This window comes from Malaya genurostris, chromosome 3 (genome assembly GCF_030247185.1).
Source record: "Malaya genurostris strain Urasoe2022 chromosome 3, Malgen_1.1, whole genome shotgun sequence".
NCBI classification, from domain to species: Eukaryota; Metazoa; Arthropoda; class Insecta; order Diptera; family Culicidae; genus Malaya; species Malaya genurostris.
The window spans coordinates 283,795,181-283,817,765 of record NC_080572.1 but is presented as its reverse complement, the minus strand read 5'-3'; the positions used below and the strand labels follow the sequence as shown (position 1 = coordinate 283,817,765).

At 36.1% G+C, this 22,585-nt stretch overlaps 1 protein-coding gene across 1 annotated transcript in view; it reads right to left on the bottom strand.

Annotated features, from left to right (window-relative positions):
* Positions 1-22,585, bottom strand: part of LOC131434363 (sodium-coupled monocarboxylate transporter 1) — a 211,806-nt gene that overhangs the window by 167,961 nt on the left and 21,260 nt on the right. Inside the window, exons 3-5 of the mRNA XM_058601032.1 lie at positions 20,963-21,154; positions 20,746-20,894; positions 9,056-9,217 (exon numbers count right to left, since the gene is read on the bottom strand). Of these exons, the coding sequence (XP_058457015.1) occupies positions 9,056-9,217; positions 20,746-20,894; positions 20,963-21,154 (503 nt within the window). The remainder of the gene's footprint in view (positions 1-9,055; positions 9,218-20,745; positions 20,895-20,962; positions 21,155-22,585) is intronic.

Below are 22,585 nucleotides of genomic sequence, written 5' to 3'. Positions count from 1 at the left end.
GAAACAAAAGCCTATTTTGAAGGCCTTGGCAAACCTTCTTCAAAGAGCATCGCTCTAAATGGAGATTACACTGAAGAATAAAAAAATTTCACGGTAAAAAATCGACTTTTTCTTTGTTATTCCCGGTACTTCTCATTCCATGTAGTAAATCATTTCATTCGTCTAGTTTTATATCTTGGGTTAATTCGCATCTAAAATTGAATTTTTAGGAAACTTTAAAACTTTACGATGACATCCAGCTAAAGAATAGTTTTCAAATAATTTGCCATAAGGTATTCTTTGCATTTTCAATGTAACCCTGTAATATTTTTGTAAGTTTATTCTTCAGCTCTCTAAAGAACAAACTCTTTTTTCTTTATAAAAAAAATATACATCAAAGTTATCAAAAATTATAATTGAAGTAAGATGCCTGGATTGAGTGTTACATGCAAAATATAATTTCTCTAACCAATACCTTCCAAGATAATCAGTCAACACTTTTTTTAACATCCTTGAAATTCCATCTCTTGGAAACGAAGTAAAATACGTTTGAAAGAAAAAAAATTATCAACATACATGTCTATTGTTCACTTTCGTGTATCGTTCGATACAGTCGTAACCTGCTTACGGTCAGAGTCACGCAAACAAAGAGCTATCTCAGACGACTTTCACATGAGAATACTTAACGAACAAAAAGCCTCTCCAATCACCGTCAAAAATTAATTAGTTAAAATCACATCCATTATATTCCCACTATATTTAAAAATCTTTACTTTTTTGTCACTAATGTTGTAACGAGATAGTAACAGACACAGATATCGTTATTTCTATTTGCTATTTGCAATTTGCAACGATTCACCATACGATATCCGATTGCAACCATCATTCATGTATGCAAATTTCTAGGCAATAAATCTTAAAACTCGAATCCCATCACCACCGTTATGCTTGGTTATTTGACTGAGTGACGAAACGTGTAACATCAAAAAATACGTCCTCGGTACGACTAACTTGTGGCGAAATGAATGATCGTTCTCCGCCAAAATTTGCGCCACTCGCAAACGAGTTTTGTCAGACGTACTCAGCGGGCATAGCAAGGAACTACCGCAGAACCGGGCGGGCGCTCGGAGCGGTCCCAATCTCAATTGCGGAAGTAAGTAAAATCATGATCCCTTTCGGCAACGGCGCACCGAACCCGAACTCACTCAATCAAAATTGAGGCATCAGACGCGCACCCACACCCGTGTGCCGGCTGACTGATTCCGTCAAATTTAAATTTGCCGATCCGAACCGGCAAACGCTTATTGCCTTCCCGGCACCCAAGCCAGACAAATGTCAGATATTAACGAGTAGGTAGCCACCGGCAGAAGATGGTATCAAGCGAAGGCTCTTTTCTCCGCAGCAAACGTGACGTGAAGCTATTCGTCATTTTACTAGTTTCGATGTTGGTGGCAGAGAGAGAGAACGAGACAAAAGGGCGCTGGATGTCATAATTTTTAGCTTATCAAATAAAAGACAGGCACGCGCGAATCAACTCAGGAGAAAATAAATTTTCGAACATCAATCTGTGGAGTCGGTGAAAAATAGGCCTAGCAGTACGGGGGCCAGTAGGAAAAAATGGGTTTCGCCGTTGATTTCCCACAGGAAATCCAATGAATTTGATTTCGATTTTTATCTATTGTTTATACAGAATTGATAACACCGGAATAAGTTGGTTCCAAAAACAACAGCAACAATAAAAAAAACTCTGTTTCCCATAAGCAGTAAACAACATTGACATACTGAGTGACAATGTAATCAGGAACACTCTCCAAGCAGCATTTCGAACAATTCCGTACCTTGGTTTGCCATATTCGTAGTGTATTTCACATGTGAACAAACAAAACGTACCATCGCTTCCCAGAAGTGACATATTTTATCAAACCATACGTACAATACTTCAATTATTCAAAAACGAATGTGGAATGTTGTGGCAGTTGGGAAAGGTTTGGAAATATTTAAAAAAATAACCCTTCTGGGTCAGTGCAATGTTTTTTCAGAACATTGTGATACAAACAAAAATAGATTGCTGGAAATCTTTAAAACAATGTAATGTTTTTTTTTACTGTTCAGTTGCCATTTGAGTTGCAGTTTGATCAAGATCAACATTCGGTTTCCCCGCGAGAACAAATCAGTTCAACAATCAATCACTTGGCTGCATTTTGGTGGCCCAATAACACGCTGCAGTGCACAGTGTATTAATCTCTATTTCGGATGTTTGACATTTCCGATGCCGATGCCAATGCCGGGCCGATGAAAAACATGTCAATCATTTACGGTTCGCTTCATGTATTTTTGAAAACAAACTGTTATCTAAATTCTATCGACCCTTTCCTGATAGTGATGGTGCCAATTTGGCCAGATAATCCCAACTTCCAATCTGGTCTGGTCTAGTGTTAGTGAATGAGATGGAATTCACGGATTGACTGAAAGCGACGGTCCTTTTGTGGAACCCTATGGCCGTAACATTTCGTTTTTCGCTCTCATGGGTGCTTTTTGTCTGTACCAATTTTCACTCCCGTTGCCCGGGAATCACCAAACAGACACAGAAAGTGGCCATCAGAAGAGGAGAAAAAAAAGGATCACAAGTGCAAATTGACATTTAACAGCCAAAGGGACATCGGACGCGTGCTGTGCGAAGAAAAGCAAATTTAAAGAAAAGTTGTGATGGGACGATAAAAAGAACTTGTTTGTAAGTCGTAATAAAGATGACATTAAATTGATAAGGCAGCAAGCTTGTTTGCGAGACGGCGACAAAACGGTTCTGTGACCGACGGAAATATAATGGGCGCCAAGATTGGACTGAGAAATGACCCGTTCCGGAGAATTTATAGACCGTTTGTAGTGATGATGGTTCATAAAAAAAAGTTACTTTTTATATGGTGCTGCTAACGGCTTTTTGAAAATGCACAGTCCATCATCAACTGGAAAATTGACTGCGAAATCTGATCAAATTTGTTATACGAACCTCAAAAGATTCTAAATGTGAAAGCAGACAGATTCCATTTCACATTCCTGACAAATTAAATCTCCTTTTAATCTCACGCATTTCGATAGCAAGAACAAAATTCAATAGACATTATCGCACCCAATCTCGAGAGGGTATAGCGAAAAGCTCGTCACGCGGTAATATTCAAATAACACTCTCGCAATTAGATTCGTATCCTGTTGGCATCCGAACTGATTCGCGGAACGTTCCGACCTGACACACAGCGAATCCACTTGAATTCCGCCCAGCCCCGAATACCAGACTGAGGCGGATGGGATCGAGGCGAGAAAACCGACAAGGTTAAAGGCAAAACGGATCCGAATTGAAAAGCATGTATGCGCACAGTCATCCTGCCGAAAACTCCAGCACTGTTTTTCGATCCTGGAAGCGATACCGATACGCATTGATTCCGGGCTCTAATCTGTCTCCTGCAAACTCGAATCGATTCCGGAGCACACACTTCGAGAATTGAGGATTGCTGCGCGGCGTAGCTTGCGCGGCGTAGCTGCTTTTCACCCTCAAATGTACTGTAATTTTCACATTGAAACATAATCACCGAATTTCAAGTCTTTAACGCATCGCATTTCGATTTGCGGTAATATAAAACGTCGGAAAGAATTGTGACAACACCTAGCGAATGTAAATACATGCAAACAACAAATTGTAAACAAATGTGAATGTAAATACCTTTATACAACAATATATTCATTATTTGTTCTTGTTCAGGGCGCGTCACAACAACTTAATCAAAATCATCATAAAAAATAGTTGCTTCTCAAAAAATGTTTGACGTGCATTTTCTAGTTTTTATCGATCTTAATAATACCTTAAAAAAGTTGCAACTATGTTATGAAAACTGATCCTTTTTTAACTTTTACTTGTTAATAACTTTTTTAAATAACAATGAATATTTTTGATATCATTTCTAAGAGTGTTTTCCAGTTATTTACGGAGATTTTTTTTCGATTTTTGCCTTTCTCATATAGAAAGACTATACAATCACTGCAGATACCGACTTTTGAACCGTCATTTAAACGTGTCAAATATCAAGTGTACAACTTTTCTTCCGCCGTTTTCCGATAGGTGGCTGTACCGGCTGAGGCTGGTCAAAATAAATAGATGATAATGCCTTTAAAGTGAGTGTGTACAGTGCCTAACAAAATGTCATCGCCGTTTCAGTGACAGTTGTTCTTGTTTTCGTATTATTCACGCTCGAAAATGTCTGTTTATGTGCCCAATTCTCGCCATTTGCGGGAAGTTTTACTTTTCCGTTACAATTCGAAAAAAATGCAGCTGAAGCGTATCGAATGCTCTCAGAAACTTTCGGTTTAAAAAATGGTGATTTCGATTTCGAAGACAAACATGGTGGTGGAAGAGAAAAAACCTTCAAAGATGAACAACTAGAAACATTGCTTGATGAAGATTCGTGCTAAACCCAAGAAGAGCTTGCCGAATCGTTGAGAGTGAGTCAGCAAGCCATTTTAAAACGTCTCAAGGCCCTGGGCATGGTTCAGAAAGAAGGAAACTGGGTGCCGTACGAGTTGAAACCGAGGGACATCGAGCGCCGTCTATTTGTATGTGAGCAACTGCTTCAAAGACAAAATCGTAAGAGGTTTTTACATCGAATCGTAACAGGTGATGAAAAGTGGATCGATATGACAATCCTAAACGCAGAAAATCATGGGAAAGCCCGGGCATGCTACTTCGTCGAAAGCAAAACCGAATATTCACGGCGCTAAGATGTTGATTTGTATTTTGGTGGGATCAGCTCGGTGTAATTTACTACGAGCTCTTAAAACCGGGTGAAACCATCACAGGAGATCGCTACCGAACGTAACTGATGCGCCTTAGTCGCGCGCTAAAAGAAGAGCGGCCACAATATTAAGAGCGACATGACAAAGTCATCCTTCAATACGACAATGCTCGGCCTCACGTCGCAAAAGTGGTCAAAAAGTACCTGGAAACGCTGAAATGGGAAGTCTTGCCCCACCCGCCGTATTTCCCAGATGTCGCCCCTTCTGACTTCTACCTATTCCGTTCGATGGCACACGGCCTGGCAGATCAACCTTTTTCAATCCTTCGAAGAGTTGGAAAAATGGATTGCTTCATGAATAGCGTCAAAAGAGGACTCCTTTTTCCGAGCCGGGATCCGAAAATTGCCGGAAAGATGGGAGAAAGTTGTCACTAGCGACGGACAATACTTTGAATAATACATCTGTAAGCACTTTTTCGCAGTAAAACTTTTAATTTTGGAAAAAAAAACGGCGGAAGCAAAGTTGTACACCTGATACCATTCGACTCAGCTCGACGAACTGAGCAAATGTCTTTGTGTGCGTATGTTTGTGTGTGTATGTGTATGTGTGTATGTGATAAATAATTTCACTCAATTTTCTCAGAGATGGCTCAACCGATTTTAACAAACTTAAATTCAAACGATAGGTTCCATGGTCCCATCAATCGCTACTGAATTTTATCTCGATCCGACTTCCGGTTCCGGAGTTACAAGGCAATATGTGCAAATCTATAAGAAAATGCGCACTCAACTTTCTCGGAAATTTCTAAACCGATTCATACAAACTAAGATGCAAATGAAATGTCTTGAAAATCTTTGAAGTCTCAGAGAAGTTGATCCAGATCCGACTTCCGGTTCCGGTATTACAGTGGAATTAGCAAAAATTTTCAATTTCGTGAGTATTTTTTCTCAAGTGATGGCGATACGAGGTGCACATTTTTATAGAATTTACTGGTAAATTCATCTAGTTGGCAGATCTTGTTAGTTGGTAAATATATAAATCTACTTTGGGACTACTAGTGCCCGGTTTTCGCTTCCGAACGCACCGGTAATAGTAAAGAAAAGCTCCAAAAATGGAACTCACTTCGATTTTTCAGCAACGGTTAAACCGATTTTCACAAATCATAATTCAAATTGAAGCTCTCAGTGTCTTAAAAGACACTGTGCAATTTCATCTAGCTCCGACTTCCGGTTCCGAAATTATAGTGCAATGAGTATCAAATAACCTAATAACTAAATAACCAATAAAATCCAAATTTTTACACTTAAACGTGTATAACAACAGCATTGAAGTATTTCATTAGTACACTATTGAAAAACCTGTCTCATTTGACCCATATCAACACCAGCCAATCAGAACGCGTTCTGAGAAAGAGAACAAAATATCTGCTGCTGTAAAACAAACCGTTCTAGAAAAATGTTCCGAACAATGCTTAATATCGTAGTGAGTTCCACAATCTGGTCCTTCTGAATGAATCCCGTACAGCATCCTCATAATTTCTTTCAATGAAATGCAAATCCAAAATGAAATAATCGTCATTAAAATTCTATATGCTGATATTTTTATAGCCGTTAGGACCGTCCATTAGTGAAAAAGGTACAAACGAAATCGCGTAAAAAGAAACCACTTAACAAAACTTGGATCAGTTTGGATTCTATCTCCACTGCGAACAGATGTATTGTGTGTCGCTTGCAAAGCTAGTTTCGCTTCCGACAAGGGCGATTACGTCACAGCTACCAGTTGTTCGCATTGGTTAAAAAACAACGGTGGAAAGCATCACACAAAATCAGTCGTTCTAATACCTTTAAAAGTTTTCTACAGAACTATTAGAATTCCTTCTTCGCAAATCGTAGGTAAATATCGTCAGTTTAGTGCAAATCTAGAACAGTTCGATTAGATTTGTGCACTTTTCGCTGTGTGAAATTCACAGTAATCGAGATCAAGTGAAGCGTTCTTTGTTTTTACGAAAAATGTGAAAAAGGGGAATGCTTGCATAATTCATACAATTGATCCACTAATTAATTTTCGGAAGTGTTAAGGAACATGTCTGTTGTTTTCGTATTCACGACATCCAGTTATGACTCTGACATTACCCACCCGGCTTTTTCAAACCGTGGTAACTATAAATTGTACAAAAATGATGTCCAAAAAGAAACTAATAAAATTCAATTGAGCACTAGAAATCTAGAACAAAAACTGATTAGCTTTGTGCCCTTTGCGCTGTGTGAAATTCGCACCAAACGAGCGCAAATGAAGTTAGCATTTGGCTGCATCGCTTTAGACAAATATGTTCCGAACAGTGTGTAATATTTCACAATTCGGTTCTTCTAAATGCCAGAAATGACTTTCGTTCAGCATTTTGATAGTTTTTTTCACTCAAATATTGAGATATATGAAATATTGAAATATATGAGTGTTACGATTATAATTATGTACTGGTTTCTTCTAGGTCAAGACTCAAACTTAAAAAAACGCTAATTCCTAGAATAAAAACGTAATCATTCGTGAGCAAATAGTAATTTCCAAGACACCTTTTCAGGATCCCAAAAATAACATAAAGAACTTATGTAGACAATCTTCCGAAACCGAGTGGTCTTTCTCAGGACTACAAAATCTTAAACGGTCAAACGGTATCAAATCAGTTAATACCCATACACGTCTCGAATGCAGTTCTCTAACTTAGTTCACTTTCAACCTGTTTTTTCGTAAATGTTTCTAGAATATTTTCAGTCTTCAGTTCAAGTCTTCAATTCAACATGCCGCCAGTGGAATAATACTCTTATTGGATTTTGTTTTTCATTTCACAACTTATTTTTCAATCAGCGAACGGTTGTTGAACACACAATAAAGACGGGGGAAAGTATTAGGCTCCCGCATGGATGGGTAAGACAATTTGTTTTGCACGGGTCTTATTGCACCCGGTTTTCCGACCCGACAACTGAACCGAAGTACTTTTTTCAAATATCAATAATAGTTTCATCAAAGGAATTAAGTTCAACAACATCAAAAATCAGCATTTAACTGTGTGAGAAAAAAAAACACATCCAACCTTTCATATCCTTTCATGATTCACGCCTAACGCACATCGACACGCAGCATCCATTTAATCGCCTGGCAAAAGCAATCTGTTAAGTGTGCCTCCTTTGTGGGAAGCTGCACATAATGGTAAGTGTGTGTGTGTGTGTGGGTGTGTATTCTAGCTTCGAGTCCAACTAGACTGTTGAATAGAGCGAAAGATAAGGTACCCACTGTCAGCGTCCGTGCATTCTTTATTTACGACTGCAGTCCTTCACTTTCCAACTTCATTGGTCCAAGAATAGAGGTTGGCACTGCGAACGGTCGAACGCGAAATGTGGAGTGCAGTTCAAGCAACCCAACGGTAAACTGTGTGGCCGCATGCAAGAGAAATTTAATCATTTTCATTCCAACAATGCTTTCCTGTTCACGGACTGCCATTCCCTCTGAGCCATCGAGCCACTTATCTCCTACCGGTTCTGTCCACTCAACATGATCTACGTCAACCTTTTTCCTGTCGTTACGCGCTTTTCACTCAACAGCAAAAGCACACTTCTTGTCGTACGTACTTGAGGCGGAAGAAAGGACAATCACTGGATAGCAACAATGGTTGATCACTTCGCTGACATCCTCTTGTACTCCATTTCAAATCCAGCAACAATGGCAGAACCGTACGCTGAGTACGATGATTGTTGGATGATAAAACAGGACCAGGTTCCTGGTTTGCTGTTAACATAAAACGATGCAAGCTAGCTGCTTTCTGGTTCTTAGGTGAGTGTTTTTCATGAAAGCAGTTCTCAAGTCGAAAAGTCTCCGCCTGAGAATGGACACAAATGTTCACTCAACTAGTCAGTGACAATCCTAAAGTTAATGGACCAGGAGCACACTAGAAATGGTTTTCCCAGTTCATACTTCTCCTGTGGCACATTCCTGCCAACAGTTGTCTGCTGGATTGTTTTGCTCATTTGTTATCCCACTGTTGGAAGTTGTCAGATATAGAAGAGAAAAAACAACAGAATACCTGATACCCAACCTGAAGGAGAAAACATAACAAACGGGTGTTATTCCATGCTACAAATCTACCAGAGCACGAAACTACTACATTATTCCAACAAGCATTTAGCTGAAGTAACAATGCCGGAAATCCTTTCACCACCTCCCCCCACCCCAACCCGCTATTGGTTCCATGCACCCAGGAACGCACAATTGGCACTAAAAAAAATAGCTTCGCTCAACTCACCTGGAAGGTATCAGCAATAACGACTGCCTTCATGCCACCCTGCGAAGAGTAGAACACACAGACGAAGTAGATCAGCACCACGGCCACGTGCGTATCGAGACCTGTTGCCTTCGAAAGGGCGATTGCTGGTGCCAGTACTGCAACCGAGGTGTAGAAAGACATCTGTAGCGAAAGAAAAAAAACAATAGAAAAAATTGAACAAAAAATAATGCAAACTGTAGCGCTCAGGTAAGCCACAGAACGAAAACTCAAACGTGAATTCAATGGAATGCGTATTTACTGGAAAGTTTCCCTCAATGTGTTTCAATTACATCAGAGCTAGAATGCATTGACATAATGGTAAGTGTTGTATTGTCTTCAAACAGGGAATAGATTGTTTGATAATCAGTTGCTCCATATAACTCTTAGAAATTCATGTTGATTCATAGTAAATCAGTCCCATATGCGTTCTGGTCACTTTTGCGTTAACCCGACGGAAAGCGTCTATTTTTACGTTACTTTCAGAAATTGCAAAAATAATTTGCCGGTACACTGGAACCTCAGTCTACGCGCAAAACCGGGGGTCCGTAAATAAAATTTCGAGTAAATTATATACAACATCGCGTTATTTAAAGTTTTTCGTGTAAAAAAATATTTTTCATATTTCATTTGATTTTAGTGTAAATAACATAACCAATCGATGCTTTAGCGCTTGATGACCTTCTGAGTATGTCCTGAGGCTATGGAGATGTTCCACGATCCAAGAACTACTTGGAGTATTGTCCTTAGGGACTACACCGTGTCACACCAAGAACTACAACGGTTGATACATTTTTTTGTTTCAGGTTCATACTTTTAGAGCTACACATTGCTTACTTGTCTCTTTATAGCTGTTCCAGGTAGGTTCTCAGTCGTCCAAGAACTACAGTGAAAACAGATCTTAAGATCTATACGAGCACTCAGCAGTCTATGTATAGTTTTTGAATGCTGTTCATAATCGTAGAGCTACAAACTGCTTAATAGAGCATTTTGACCTTTTGTCGGGACATTCCCAGTCATCCAAGAACTTCAGTAAAAACAGATCTTAAGATCTATACGAACATTCAGCAGTCTATGTATAGTTTTTGAATGGTACTCATAGTCGTAGAGCTACATACTGCTTACTTGTGCATTTTGACCTTTTCTCGGAACATTCCCAGTCATCCAAGAACTTCATTGAAAACAGATCATAAGATCTATACGAGCATTCTGTAGTCTATGTATAGTTTTTGAATGCTGCTCATAATCGTATATCTACATACTGTTTATTCGTGTATTTTGACCTTTTCTCGGAACATTCCCAGTCGTCCAAAAACTTCATTGAAAACAGATCTTAAGATCTATACGAGCATTCAGTAGTCTATGTATAGTTTTTGAATGCTGTTCATAATCGTAGAGCTACATACTGCTTACTAGTGTATTTTGACCTTTTATCGGGACATTCCCAGTCATCCAAGAACTACAGTGAAAACAGATCTTATGATCTATACGAGCATTCAGTAGTCTAAGTATAGTTTTTGAATGCTGCTCATAATCGTAGAGCAACATACTGCGTACTTGTGTATTTTGACCTTTTCTCGGAACATTCTTAGTCGTCCAAAAACTTCAGTGAAAACAGATCTTAAGATCTACAAGAGCATTTAGTAGTTTATGTACAATTTTACAATGCTGTTCATAATCGTAGAGCTATATACTGCTTACATGTGTATTTTCATCTTTTCTCCAAGAACTACAGTCATTTCGCCGAAAGTCGAAAGCCGTTTCGCCGGATGTCATTTCGTAGCCATTATGTATTCGAAATTACCCTTTAAGTGAAATATCCCTTTCGGCGCAACGACTTTCGGCGAAATGACCTTTTCGGCGAAATTACCTATTCGGCGAAACGACTTTCGGCGAAATGGCATTCGGCGAAACGACCCGCTTCCATCGCATCCGGGATCACGAATGTGTACCGAGAACGATAAGTTCGTTACTTCACTGTGTTACACAGGTAGATCTTAAGGCCTGAACTGCAAGTAATATTTGGATGAACCAGCACTATCTAATAATTCGTCGCAATGATTCCATAAATTGATTAAAACACAAAAAGTATAGACCACAATCAATAAACTCGCTAAAGTCATCGGTTACATTGTTTCGAGGAGGTTTTGGATGAGCGAGTTCTTCTACAGATCTCATCACAGTATGTCGATTTTCTGTAATTAGTCCTACGAGTACACTCAACAGTCATACAAAAGTCACTTGTTAAGTGATTATATACAATATCTGTTTTCAAGAGAATTCTTGGATGTCCAAGATCTTATTTGGGTTCTTCGAAACTAAACAATCTAGCACTATACTATTCATATACTATTCACAACATTCAATTTCCTGTAGGCAGATTGTTTTGTATATGCATATAAATTGAAATTTCCACCATTTTGCAAAAACCTTTTTTTACGCAATCATCGCGTAAATTAAATAAAAAATCGCGTTATTTCAAATAAAGTGCGTAAAAAAAGAAGCGTAAATTAAATTTGCGTAAATTGAGATTTTAGTGCACGATAATTCTTTTTGTATACTTTTCATTTCAATCTCAGTTCCTCGCAAAAATAGTTGCACGCGAATGGAAAATCAAACTTGAACTTTTGCAAATATATTATATATCAATATGGATCACTTTAACGAATTCAATACAAATCGAAAAAGACCTCACAGTAGCACTATCTCGTGACGGAAAAGGCTATTAGTCATCAGTCATGTTTGATAGTTTGCGTTTAGCGTGCACCCAAAAGTAAAATGTCAAAAATAATCGAGCATGATGCCCACATAGAGGTGTGAACATTTTCATATTTAAATGTGTTTTTTTTTCTGACGAAAGTAAATATCGCCTATAAATAATGTAGAATTACACTCTTTTAGACCTATCGTCTTCACTTTCAAGAGTTATGAAGTAGTATTTAACTTTGGTCATAAATGTTATGAATAGTGCTGAAAAGACCTATAACCTATAGGCTATAGGCTGTGAAGGCAATGTTTGGCAGATCAGTTCTTTTTTTTTTCAATTATAGAGGCTTTAACATCTTAGGTCATTCGCCTCTTCGGACTAGAAAATCTTTCTGACCCTATGAGCGGGGTTGGGAATCGAACCCAGGCGGGCTGCGTGAAAGGCATCGACTATCCCATCACGCTATACCCGTCCCCCAGATCAATTCTGATATATCGAACAAAATTAAAATGAAATGAACGGTGTATTACAAATTACTTTGGTTGCGATATTTTTTTTCATTGCGTTCATGACATTAAATTTAAATTAGCTGAACATTATCTTTTCTCTCAGGGAAAGTTAGAATGTGAAGGAAAATTGTCATTTTTATAAATTGTCTATGAATTAAAAGTGCATATACTAAGCGATCTGCCCCTTGCTGTGAACTGTTTTGCGAATAGTTTAAACTTGTAGTCAAAATTTGAAATTTCGATTTTTATTTTCTAAAAAGTAATTAAATTTCATTCAACAGACGAACCGTTCCAAAATTCGGCGAATAGAAAGTTTATTTAGCACTGAAAAAATGCTAATAAAAAGGAAGTTCTACTTATTACTTTTACTTCAATTGATAGCTCTCGTTAAGGCGAATTACGGTTTGTTCATATACTAAATTGTTTTGTTTTGAAGCTTTTTTTATTTATTAAACAACCTGGTATTGTATATTTCTATCACCGTAGCCGTAATTTTTCTAATCAAGAAATTGTAGTTCATAATTCGGAAATGTTGGTAAAATTCTGGAACTAACATTAAGATTAATTTGTTTAGTTCAGCGTGTACATTTCACACATATTTGTATAAATAGGAGTTTTTATAGAAATGTTCCCATCCGAGTTAGTATCAGATTGCGATTTTAAACCGTATTTATAGCTTATTTTTTCGTGCAGTCTATATCGAGAAATATTCCATCTATTTGGAGTTGTTTGGTTCAGTGTACTGATTAGGAAAACTGTCATATGAGCATTAAAAAAAATTGTAGTGTATTAGTAACCTTTTTTGTCACCTTTGCACTTTACTGTGATGTCCCTCGTGAATCGCTAGAGTGATCCATATTGATATACAGTATATTTAAATTTTGCCACATGCGAGAAAAGCATAGCATGCTAAGATGGGACCGGTATGCTAGATTATCGCATATAGGTCATATTTTGTTGCGTAACAGATTTTATATAAACGAATGAAAATAAATGCAATATTTCATTCCAGAAAAGTTTATAATGTAATTCTGATTCATGCCAACTTAAAGCTACACAGCAAAAAATATGAAATCTATATGTGACATAAATCCAGAATTCAGAAAAAAGGTAATTCGTAAAATGATTGAATTTTACAAGAATAATGTGAATGTACGTCAAACATACCCCACTTTTCAAGCAGACGTGTAAACTTACATGTTTCAGAAATTAAAGATATATCGAAATGCATTAACTTGTGTTTGATTTACTGTAAAATGAGTCATTTTTGATACTCGAATATGTCGGTCTCAGAAGACTTAAATTCACACCATTTTTTCTAGGTGTGTAGAACATGATTGATTCAAACCATTTTCTACCTTCAACATCAACAATCATATCTGTGTAAGGTGAATAAAAATTTTGGTCTTGCTGAACGAAAAAAATAATTATTTTAGCTGATTTTATTGTTGAAATAAATCACCTATTTATTGCGTACCAATGAAGGGTAGAGTTGATTTTAATGGCAATATCTATGTTGATCGACTCAGTTCGTCGAGATCACAAAATGTCTGTGTGTATGTATGTATGTGACAAATATTGTCACAAAATTTTCTCAGAGATGGCTGAACCGATTTTCACAAAATCAGATTCAAATGGAAGGTCTGATGACCTCATACGATTTTTCTGAGTTTCATTTGGATCCGACTTCTAATTCTGTAATTACCAGGAAATATGTGCAAATTTATTTAAAAGAAATGCGCATTCAATTTTCTCGGAAATTTCTTAATTGATTTTCACAAACTAAGAAGCAAATAAAAGATCTTAAAAATCTTTAAGAAGTCCTCGAAAACCTGATCCAGATCCGAGCTCCGGTTCCGGTATTACAGTGCGATTAGTGAAAATTTTCAATTTCATGAGCATTTTTTCACAAGTGATGGCGAAAAGAAGTGCACATTTTTATAAAACTTACTGCTAAATTCATCTAGTTACCAGGTCTTGTTAGTTAGAGAATATATAGAACTACTTTGGGAAAGCACCGATAATAGTGAAGAAAAGCTTCGAAAACGGAACTCACTTGGATTTTTCAGCAACGGTTAAAATGAATTTCACAAATCATGATTAAAGCTCTCATTGTTTTAAAAGATACTGTGCAATTTCATCCAGATCAGATCCACCTCCGGTTCCGAAATTATAGAGCGATGAGTGTCAAAACATTGCGCCGTTCGCAGCGTGCTTTGTTCAATTCCGTCTTGTGTGCAAGGTAGCCACATTTAAATCTATATTTTTCAGGTGAAAAATATGTAAATTTGTAAATCTTTCATTCAATTTGTATTATCACAAAATCATGATAAAGATGCTTTTCTATTAAAGTATACTTGTTGCCTTTCTCATATAAAAAAGTATATGCAATCACTTGAAAAGTTGACTAGTGAAAATTTGCCGGAATTCTAAGTGTGTATGTATGTGTGTCAAATAATGTCACTCGTTAAATAAAAAATCTCATTGCTATTGAATTTAATCTTGCTTTCATAGGGTAAAGTGTGTTTAAAACTGCACACCGTCATTTAAAGTGACGATGCAAAATAGGGCAAAATTCTTCTAGATTTGGCTCAAAACTGATTTAATTTGTAGGCTATATTAGTAACTTACTAAACTAACCGACCTTAGCTATACTGGTTTCAAGTACCCGATTCCAGAAGTACCGGAAATAGTTATCAAAAAATATAAAACTAGACTCATTCAATTTTCTCAAAGAGGATTTGATCGATTTCCACAAATTTAGGTTAAAAAAAGATCCTATAGTCTCATAGGTTGCTGTTTAATTTCATCCGCACGGAAAAGCCAGCGATCGCAAAACAACTAAAATATTAGTTGTTTTTCTGATTTTGATTGGTTAAAATTTGGTACAACTAATCGACTATTGTTTTAACTAATCTGTCATTTCCTATTTATCGTGCACCCAACAAGATTAGCAACGACACCCAACAAGTAATGAAACGTTTCAGTTGAGCAATGCCAAACACCCTGAGCGAACAATGAAACGTTTCAATGAGATGTCACTCGTTCAATTGAGCAAAGACACAATCCCAGCAAAGATACTTGTATGTATGAAAGCAAAAAAATGTCTCAGTTGTTTCAACCAATTATTCAGTTATTTGAACTTAAGACGCCAATTGTAATAAATATTTTTTACTGTTAGCCTCTTCGGGGGGCAGTTTATCGTTCACTGCTTGAACAACGAAATTTTACCTAATTAACTGCTTATATCTTTATCACTAAACTCACAAAGGATATAGAAATGAACCAAAAGATTACAATTCTCAAAAGGGAACTCACCAGAAAAATGGTCACAGGGAATTAGGAAATTTTCCTTCACTTGCAGAATATCTCGCTGGTAAACCAAATGCTACAGATACACTTTCAAGAAAATACAAATAGTACCACTTCACTTTAGCAGCAAATTTTTAAGCATTAAGCGGTTTTAATAACATTTACATGAAATGTCCTAGAACACATTACTCTCAGATGAAATTAAAACATTTATACTGAAGAAATATCTGTTTAACACATGGAAAACTTGTTTTACAATTAACTGATATATTCTTCTGCATACTTTCACTTACATAAAACGACCACTACGTAACTAACATAAATGATGTTCATTTACCATTGAAAATTTTCAATATGAAACGCTTCTGGTGAAATGAAGAGGTTTTTTGTTCTGCGTTTTGCTGTCTTCGTTCTCCGCCAAGTGACAGCATTTGAATACAACAATTTCGGTTACCTGAATGGTTATGTCAAAATCAATAGATATGTTAGTTAAATCAACAACATTTTAGTTGAAACAACCAGGGCGTGAAACAACAATTGCAATGTTGTAATTTCGTGATCTGCGGGTTCTCCGTGCGGGTCTGACTTCCGTTTTCAGATCTATAGGATAAAGTGTGTTTAATCATTTAGTGCGACGATGAAAAATAAAGACAAATTCTTATTAAAAATTAAAAAGGTTATGTTAGTTCATACCCTAAGAAAGCTTCCCAGATAACCAAGAAGCACATACTAATGCCGCATTATGACAGGAAATAATCTCTAATTGGCATTTCAATCGCACTTGAGACTAAATTCAGGACGACTTAGGCAAAATATAGTCGTATATATAATGCGTATTTATGGTTGGTGTGCATTCTGAAAGCTGAATTATGATTGATTTACGACATACGAGCTTTCGTATTGCAGATATAGAGCTATAAGTATTTTTGGTGCTCATAAAATGCTATTTTTATGCCTCTTATTAGTGCTTACTGGTTACCAGGGTTATTTTATTCAAGATTGAAAAAAAATTTCTTGACAGAATCTTCTAGTAATATTTTTGAAAATATAAGCAATATGAGAAAGGCACCATTACACCACTAGGTGAATTAAAAAGCTTTTTATTTAAATTATCCCTTACTTTACTTTAAGACGGGAATTAAAATGATATTCGTGAAGTTGAATTAACAGCTAAAGTAGTCAAACAGACTACATAGAGTATTTTCACGTCAGTCCGTCATAACATAGCACAGAAATCAAATATACCCAAAAATCAAATCAGAAAGTCCTGATCTCCCCTATGGCTGAATGAAAACAGAATAATACGAAAAAAGCAAAGAAAAATTAAACATACTAAGTAAAACAAATTAACTGAAATGAGTGAAACGAAAAGAATCAAGTAAAAATTTTGAAGCCGGGAAAATTAAGCGAAATATTAATTAAGAATAAAAAGCTAATAGGAACTAGCAAAGAATAAAAGTTAAATAGTAATAGATAGAAAGTGTTATAATTCTGATGAGGAATGAAGATAGAAGCAAAAAGCGCATAGAGCAAAAGTAACATAACAACATAAGTATACAATAATGAGTATTCGTTTTAAGAAGTGACAATTAGATATTAAAGATTCAAGAATGAAAATAAATCAACGATAACATTAAAAATCTCAATTTTCGTGGCTTGAGGTACATAACCAAAAAATTCGTTTCCATTATTTCCGTCTCACATTCCATCTTCGATTCGTCAGTGCAAAACAGGGCTTCGATGCATGCAAAAAAGTTACTACTCCAGCTAGAGATGGAGCTTTACATCTGCTTAGCGATGTATATCTAATTATTATGAGGCGTAATACTGACAAGCCGAAAACGACATGAAAGAAAAACAAAAAAGGCGGGTGGGTAATGTCAGAGACACACCGGACAACGTGAATACGAATAGAATGTAGCAGAATATGAATGCTGGAACCAAATTAAAGCGCCGAATGCTACAAACTCAATGAATTCTGAAACTCAATTTTGATGCAAGAAACTGAAACTGAATTTTATACCTGAACTGAATTCTAGATCGGAGTTCTGATTCTGTATTATTGAACTGATCACCTGTGTATTGAAACTGAATTCGAGACCACGATGTTGGTTCTGCACTGAATTCTGGGCATGGATTCTGATCCGCAGTTGATTTTAGCTACTAAATTCCGGTCCGAGAAGCAGTTTTAAAGTTCGGATCCAGAATTCAACTTAGAATTTCAGTGCTAGAATCCATTGGGAATTTTGTTTGAAAATCTTCAGAAACTTATACTTCTAGATATGTGAATCTGAATTTTGAAACTCAATTATAAACCTGCATTCTGATTTAGAATTCAGAACCTGAACTCTGGAATGCAGTTTAGAACTGAGTTCAGGAAATACAACTAGATTTTGTTTCTGAGCTCTGTTTCTGGATTTCGGTCTAAAGTTCCAAAACTTCACATTCGGAATTCTAAGCTTCTAAATTCTAAATTCGAAAATCTGAATTTCGGAAAGGAATTTTGGAACTGAATTGTGGTCTAAGCCTCGATTCGAGTTCCAGGGTTCTGATTTAAATTTAGATCCAAATGCAGAATTCATTTTCGAAATTTAGTTCCAAATTTTATTAGATCTAGAATCATGATACTGTTCCCGGATTCAAATACCGTTTCCAAAAGCCCGGCTTAGAATTCTGAAAGTCGATCTCATTTTCAGAATTCTGGTACTCGGTTCTAGCCTTGGGACTTCTGGAAGAGGAAATGAATTTTAGGTCTGGATTTTGAAAATGAGCAAAAATAACTGGTCTAGTGTTCTGAAACTGAATACTTCAGAATTGGATTCTGTTTTTAACTGAACGAGTCGATTATGCAGGCTATAAATAATGAAGCATAAAATTTTAACTTTCTATACTTCTCAAGCATTCTGGAAAACCTCAAATTTCAGGTAATTTTAGGCTATCATAATTCACAAATTTTACCACAAAGTGATGATCATATCTCCAATGACGTGGAGAAAGAGTTATATTGATACGTTAAATAAAACAAGAAATATTCACGATCAAAAACTTATCACTTTAAAAGAGAGTAGATTTTGAAAAGTAGTAAGACGTATTAGTCTTAAAAATAAACTACAAAATGATTCAAAAAATCAAAATCAATAAATGATATTTTATTGACATTTAGCCTTTTTCGAAATACTTGAAGATGAAGTTCAAAAAATTCAAGTTGTTAATTTTGAACAAAGTGATTAAACCGTTTGTCGTACAAAAACAAAGTGTGCAGCATCTAACTCGGATCAAATCGGTCTCAGGTAAAAGTGAGAAAATTAGTAGTCCCAAATGCACCATTTCAATTATATGGATAAAAAATGAGTCGTTGTCATCATTTGGTACTAGAAATGTTTGGCATATTCCGGCATATTTCAAATTTTTCAACCTTTTCCGTACATTAAACGGCAAGTTATTCCATCGTTTAAAGCTTAACACTCTCACAAGATACCCGAATTAAGAAAAATATTAAAACTTTAGCTATAATTGGCTTTCAAACGCAAAACTATTCAGCGCCTTCTGTGTTTTTCTTTATGAACCAAGAAACGATGATGTTAGAAAAATTATCACATAGAGCAATACAGGAATCGAGTATCAACTGAGGAAATAATTACAAACATTGCAGACTTTACATTAAACAATCTTTCGGAATGGATGAAACTTTCGCATTCGCGAAACTTCTCTGGTACTGATATATATTTAAATATTGATGCTAACCGAGGTTATCTAATCAATTTTTGAAATCGAAAATAAAGGTTCAAACAATTACTGTGTGAAATAAACGATCAGACTTATTATTTCAGTAAAGAGGAAACAAAAAAAAATCACTATTATTAATCTGTATGCCATTCAGAATGCGAAAAACTAAGATTTATTCTCAAGCTAAACATTTAAATAAATTGATTGAAATTCTAATTAAAAGAAATCAATGTTTTTTCTCATATTCTAAAAGAATATTCATCGATCATTCGAATTTTTACCGCAAATAAATGAAAATTCACTGGAGAATAAACATTCCTATGTATTTTGACAGCTTCATTCGAAAATATCATCGTTTGAACTACAGCGCTATCTACTTGTCGAACTGTCGTTAGAAGGCCAATAAGACAGCTATAAGATCCCGTCAAGCAAATGAACTCAAAAGGTAGTAATTAGTGCTAAGGTGTTCTCAGCTTCACAGGAAACTGTGAATGTCGACGGCGTCAGTAATAAATTCCCACATACCCCCATACCTCGAGGGAAATCAAAACAACTTGACAAGATAATGTGACGAAACGGCACACACCGATAATAATCCTAGAACTGTCATGTGAACCGTGATTAATCGTGTGTAGAAGTTTGACATTGAATTTATCTATGAAATGATAAATATAATGAAAACGCTACAGGTTTTACATTCTATCGCGAATACTGCGGTAGTTGAACTTGCTTAAATAGTCTCTTCAATGTAAATATGCAAATTATTAATATTTATTTATGTTAATAAGAAAAGAAATTAGAAACAAAAAAAACTCGATTAGGTCTAAATTAGGAAGCAGTCGGCGGCACGGATCATTATTACACTTCTTTGTTAAGGGTCGAGCAAATTAATTCAATCAATCTCAATTTATCCGAAAATATAAATTGAAAACAATCTACGCTCGAGGTCCAACTTCTATCGGCCTTCTCGTAACGGTAAACACCAGTAGCCACCAAACCACATAAACTCAAAGTCATTATCCTGCCAGCACCCATTGAAGTGCAGTTTACCGTTGTAATTGTTCATCAATAAGCAAACCATTTAAGGGATGTCGTTTTGTAATTTCTGTCCAAGATTTGGGTTCTCCTTCTTGTTTCGTCACTAATTGGTTTTTCGGTTGATTACAATCCGAACCGAAATAAAGTGATTTGCTTAGAAGTGCTACTGTGGCAACGAAATTACATTCCGAAAGGTTGATTAATTGATCAATGGAGGGATTGTAAGATTGAAGTTTGAAGTCGATGGCTATGACTCAATTAGTCCGGGCTAGCTTAGTCGTTCGAGAAAAGGGACTTACGACAAGGATTTCTCGTTAGGAGGGTGCATGATTGAATTTGGAAATTAGCTTGAATACGCTAGTAGGAACTAAGAAACCCACCTGCAGAATATATAGGATTGCTCCGAATATGCGAATTTTGCTGTTGAACCGTGTTCCCAGATACTCGTAGCAGCTAGTCAAATTCATTTTATAGTACATTGGATAGAACAACTTGACGGCGACGGGGATCACCAGTAAGGCAGCAATTACTGAAAAAGAAAACAGAATTCAGTAAGCTTTTATGAATCACATCATACAAGCTAAATATTTCACTTACCTATTAAAGCAAACTGAGTTCCACTGTAAAACATTTCCGATGGATTGCCAAGCAACTCGATGGCCGTTATGAAGCTTGTTGTCAAACTCAACGTGACTGGGAATACTGTCATTCCGGAGCCAAGCAAAAAGTCATTTGAACTAGGATCGCCATCGACTTTCTTGGGCTTAACGAAGTACCCGTAGAAAACTCCTGCAAATGTAAAACCGCAACATTAGCAATTGGGACTGGTAGAACGTTTACACTTCGAACCGATTCTTTGTCTCTTCCTAATCCTAACTCAAAGCAATTAGGCACTCACAGCAATTGCGTTTTCCATTAGACGCAGATGAACCTAATCGGTTACGTACTAATTAATGAAGACCATATTTGACGTAGCGTAACTGCAATCGCACCTAGCAGCTGTGACGCTTCGAACAAAAACTAATTGCGTATGACAGTTGGCTCTGTTACGACAGGCAAACCAAGTAGGCTGTGCAACAAACTGTTCAATGATTGCGATTTTGGGTTTTGTGTATGAACATTTTCTGATTCCAAATGGTAAAAAAATTGACGGAATCTGTTATGTACGGCACTTTATGTGATAATTGTAACTACTAAAGCATAAAGTAAAGTTCCGTTCTTAAAGTTAATTTGCAGTGAAATCCAGTTCACAGAAGAGTAAATAATCGGTGCATCGCTACTTCGATGCAAAATTGAATGAAATATTGTGTCTCATTTAATGTGAAAAGTTCCAATTAGAGTGGTAATTATTTGGGAAATTACCAACAAATTGCCTGAGCGTGCAGTCGAACTGAGCGATAAAATCGGTTTAGTTTTTTCTTCCCATCGTTTCTGACTTTCGAGCTAACCGTTGAGCAAGATCACAGTGTGTGCTTCAAAATATTTTTTTTTTGCACTCAAAACTATTCTCTCTGTTCATACAATCAAAACAGTTTGTATAAAGAAAATAGTAGAATTTATTTAGATAATTTATTAAATTAATTGATTAATTCGCTCTTGCTCAGCAAGATTGAAAAATCAAATAGTTAAAGTATTCAAACAAAAAACAGTTCAGCCTAATTTTTTCCGATACACAGTGAAAAAGAGATTGTAAGTTCCATAAAAAAACCTGTTTTACTTCACCTAATGGTGTAGTTATGCCTTTCTCTTATTATTACTTATCTCCTATATCACGACAGGATTCATCAAAATACTACAAATTGAAAAAGTTCAGAAAAGAGTTTTGAAGATTTCTTTTGATTGATACTACTACATTTCTACGCAACATTCGAATTAAGGTTGGTAAAAACATATATTCAGTCATAAAGTAAAAGTCAGTTTTATTTTCATGATACGATTTTCTATGACGGTTTGAAACTTTGAAAATCTGATTACTTTGTAATTCTGAAATCAGAAGTCGGATGAAATTCAACAAATTATTAATACGACTACCAGTCTTTTATTTGGTCACAGCCCGGGTAGATGTAAATAACAAACACAGATAAAAATATTAACAAATTTTTTTACCATATTTTGTTTTGATGAATCTGTGCTGTCATAGCGATACTTGGTATTTTTTTCAGCAACAAAATAATTTTTTATATCTTACTTCGTTATTGATAATGTTTTCCATATTCATTA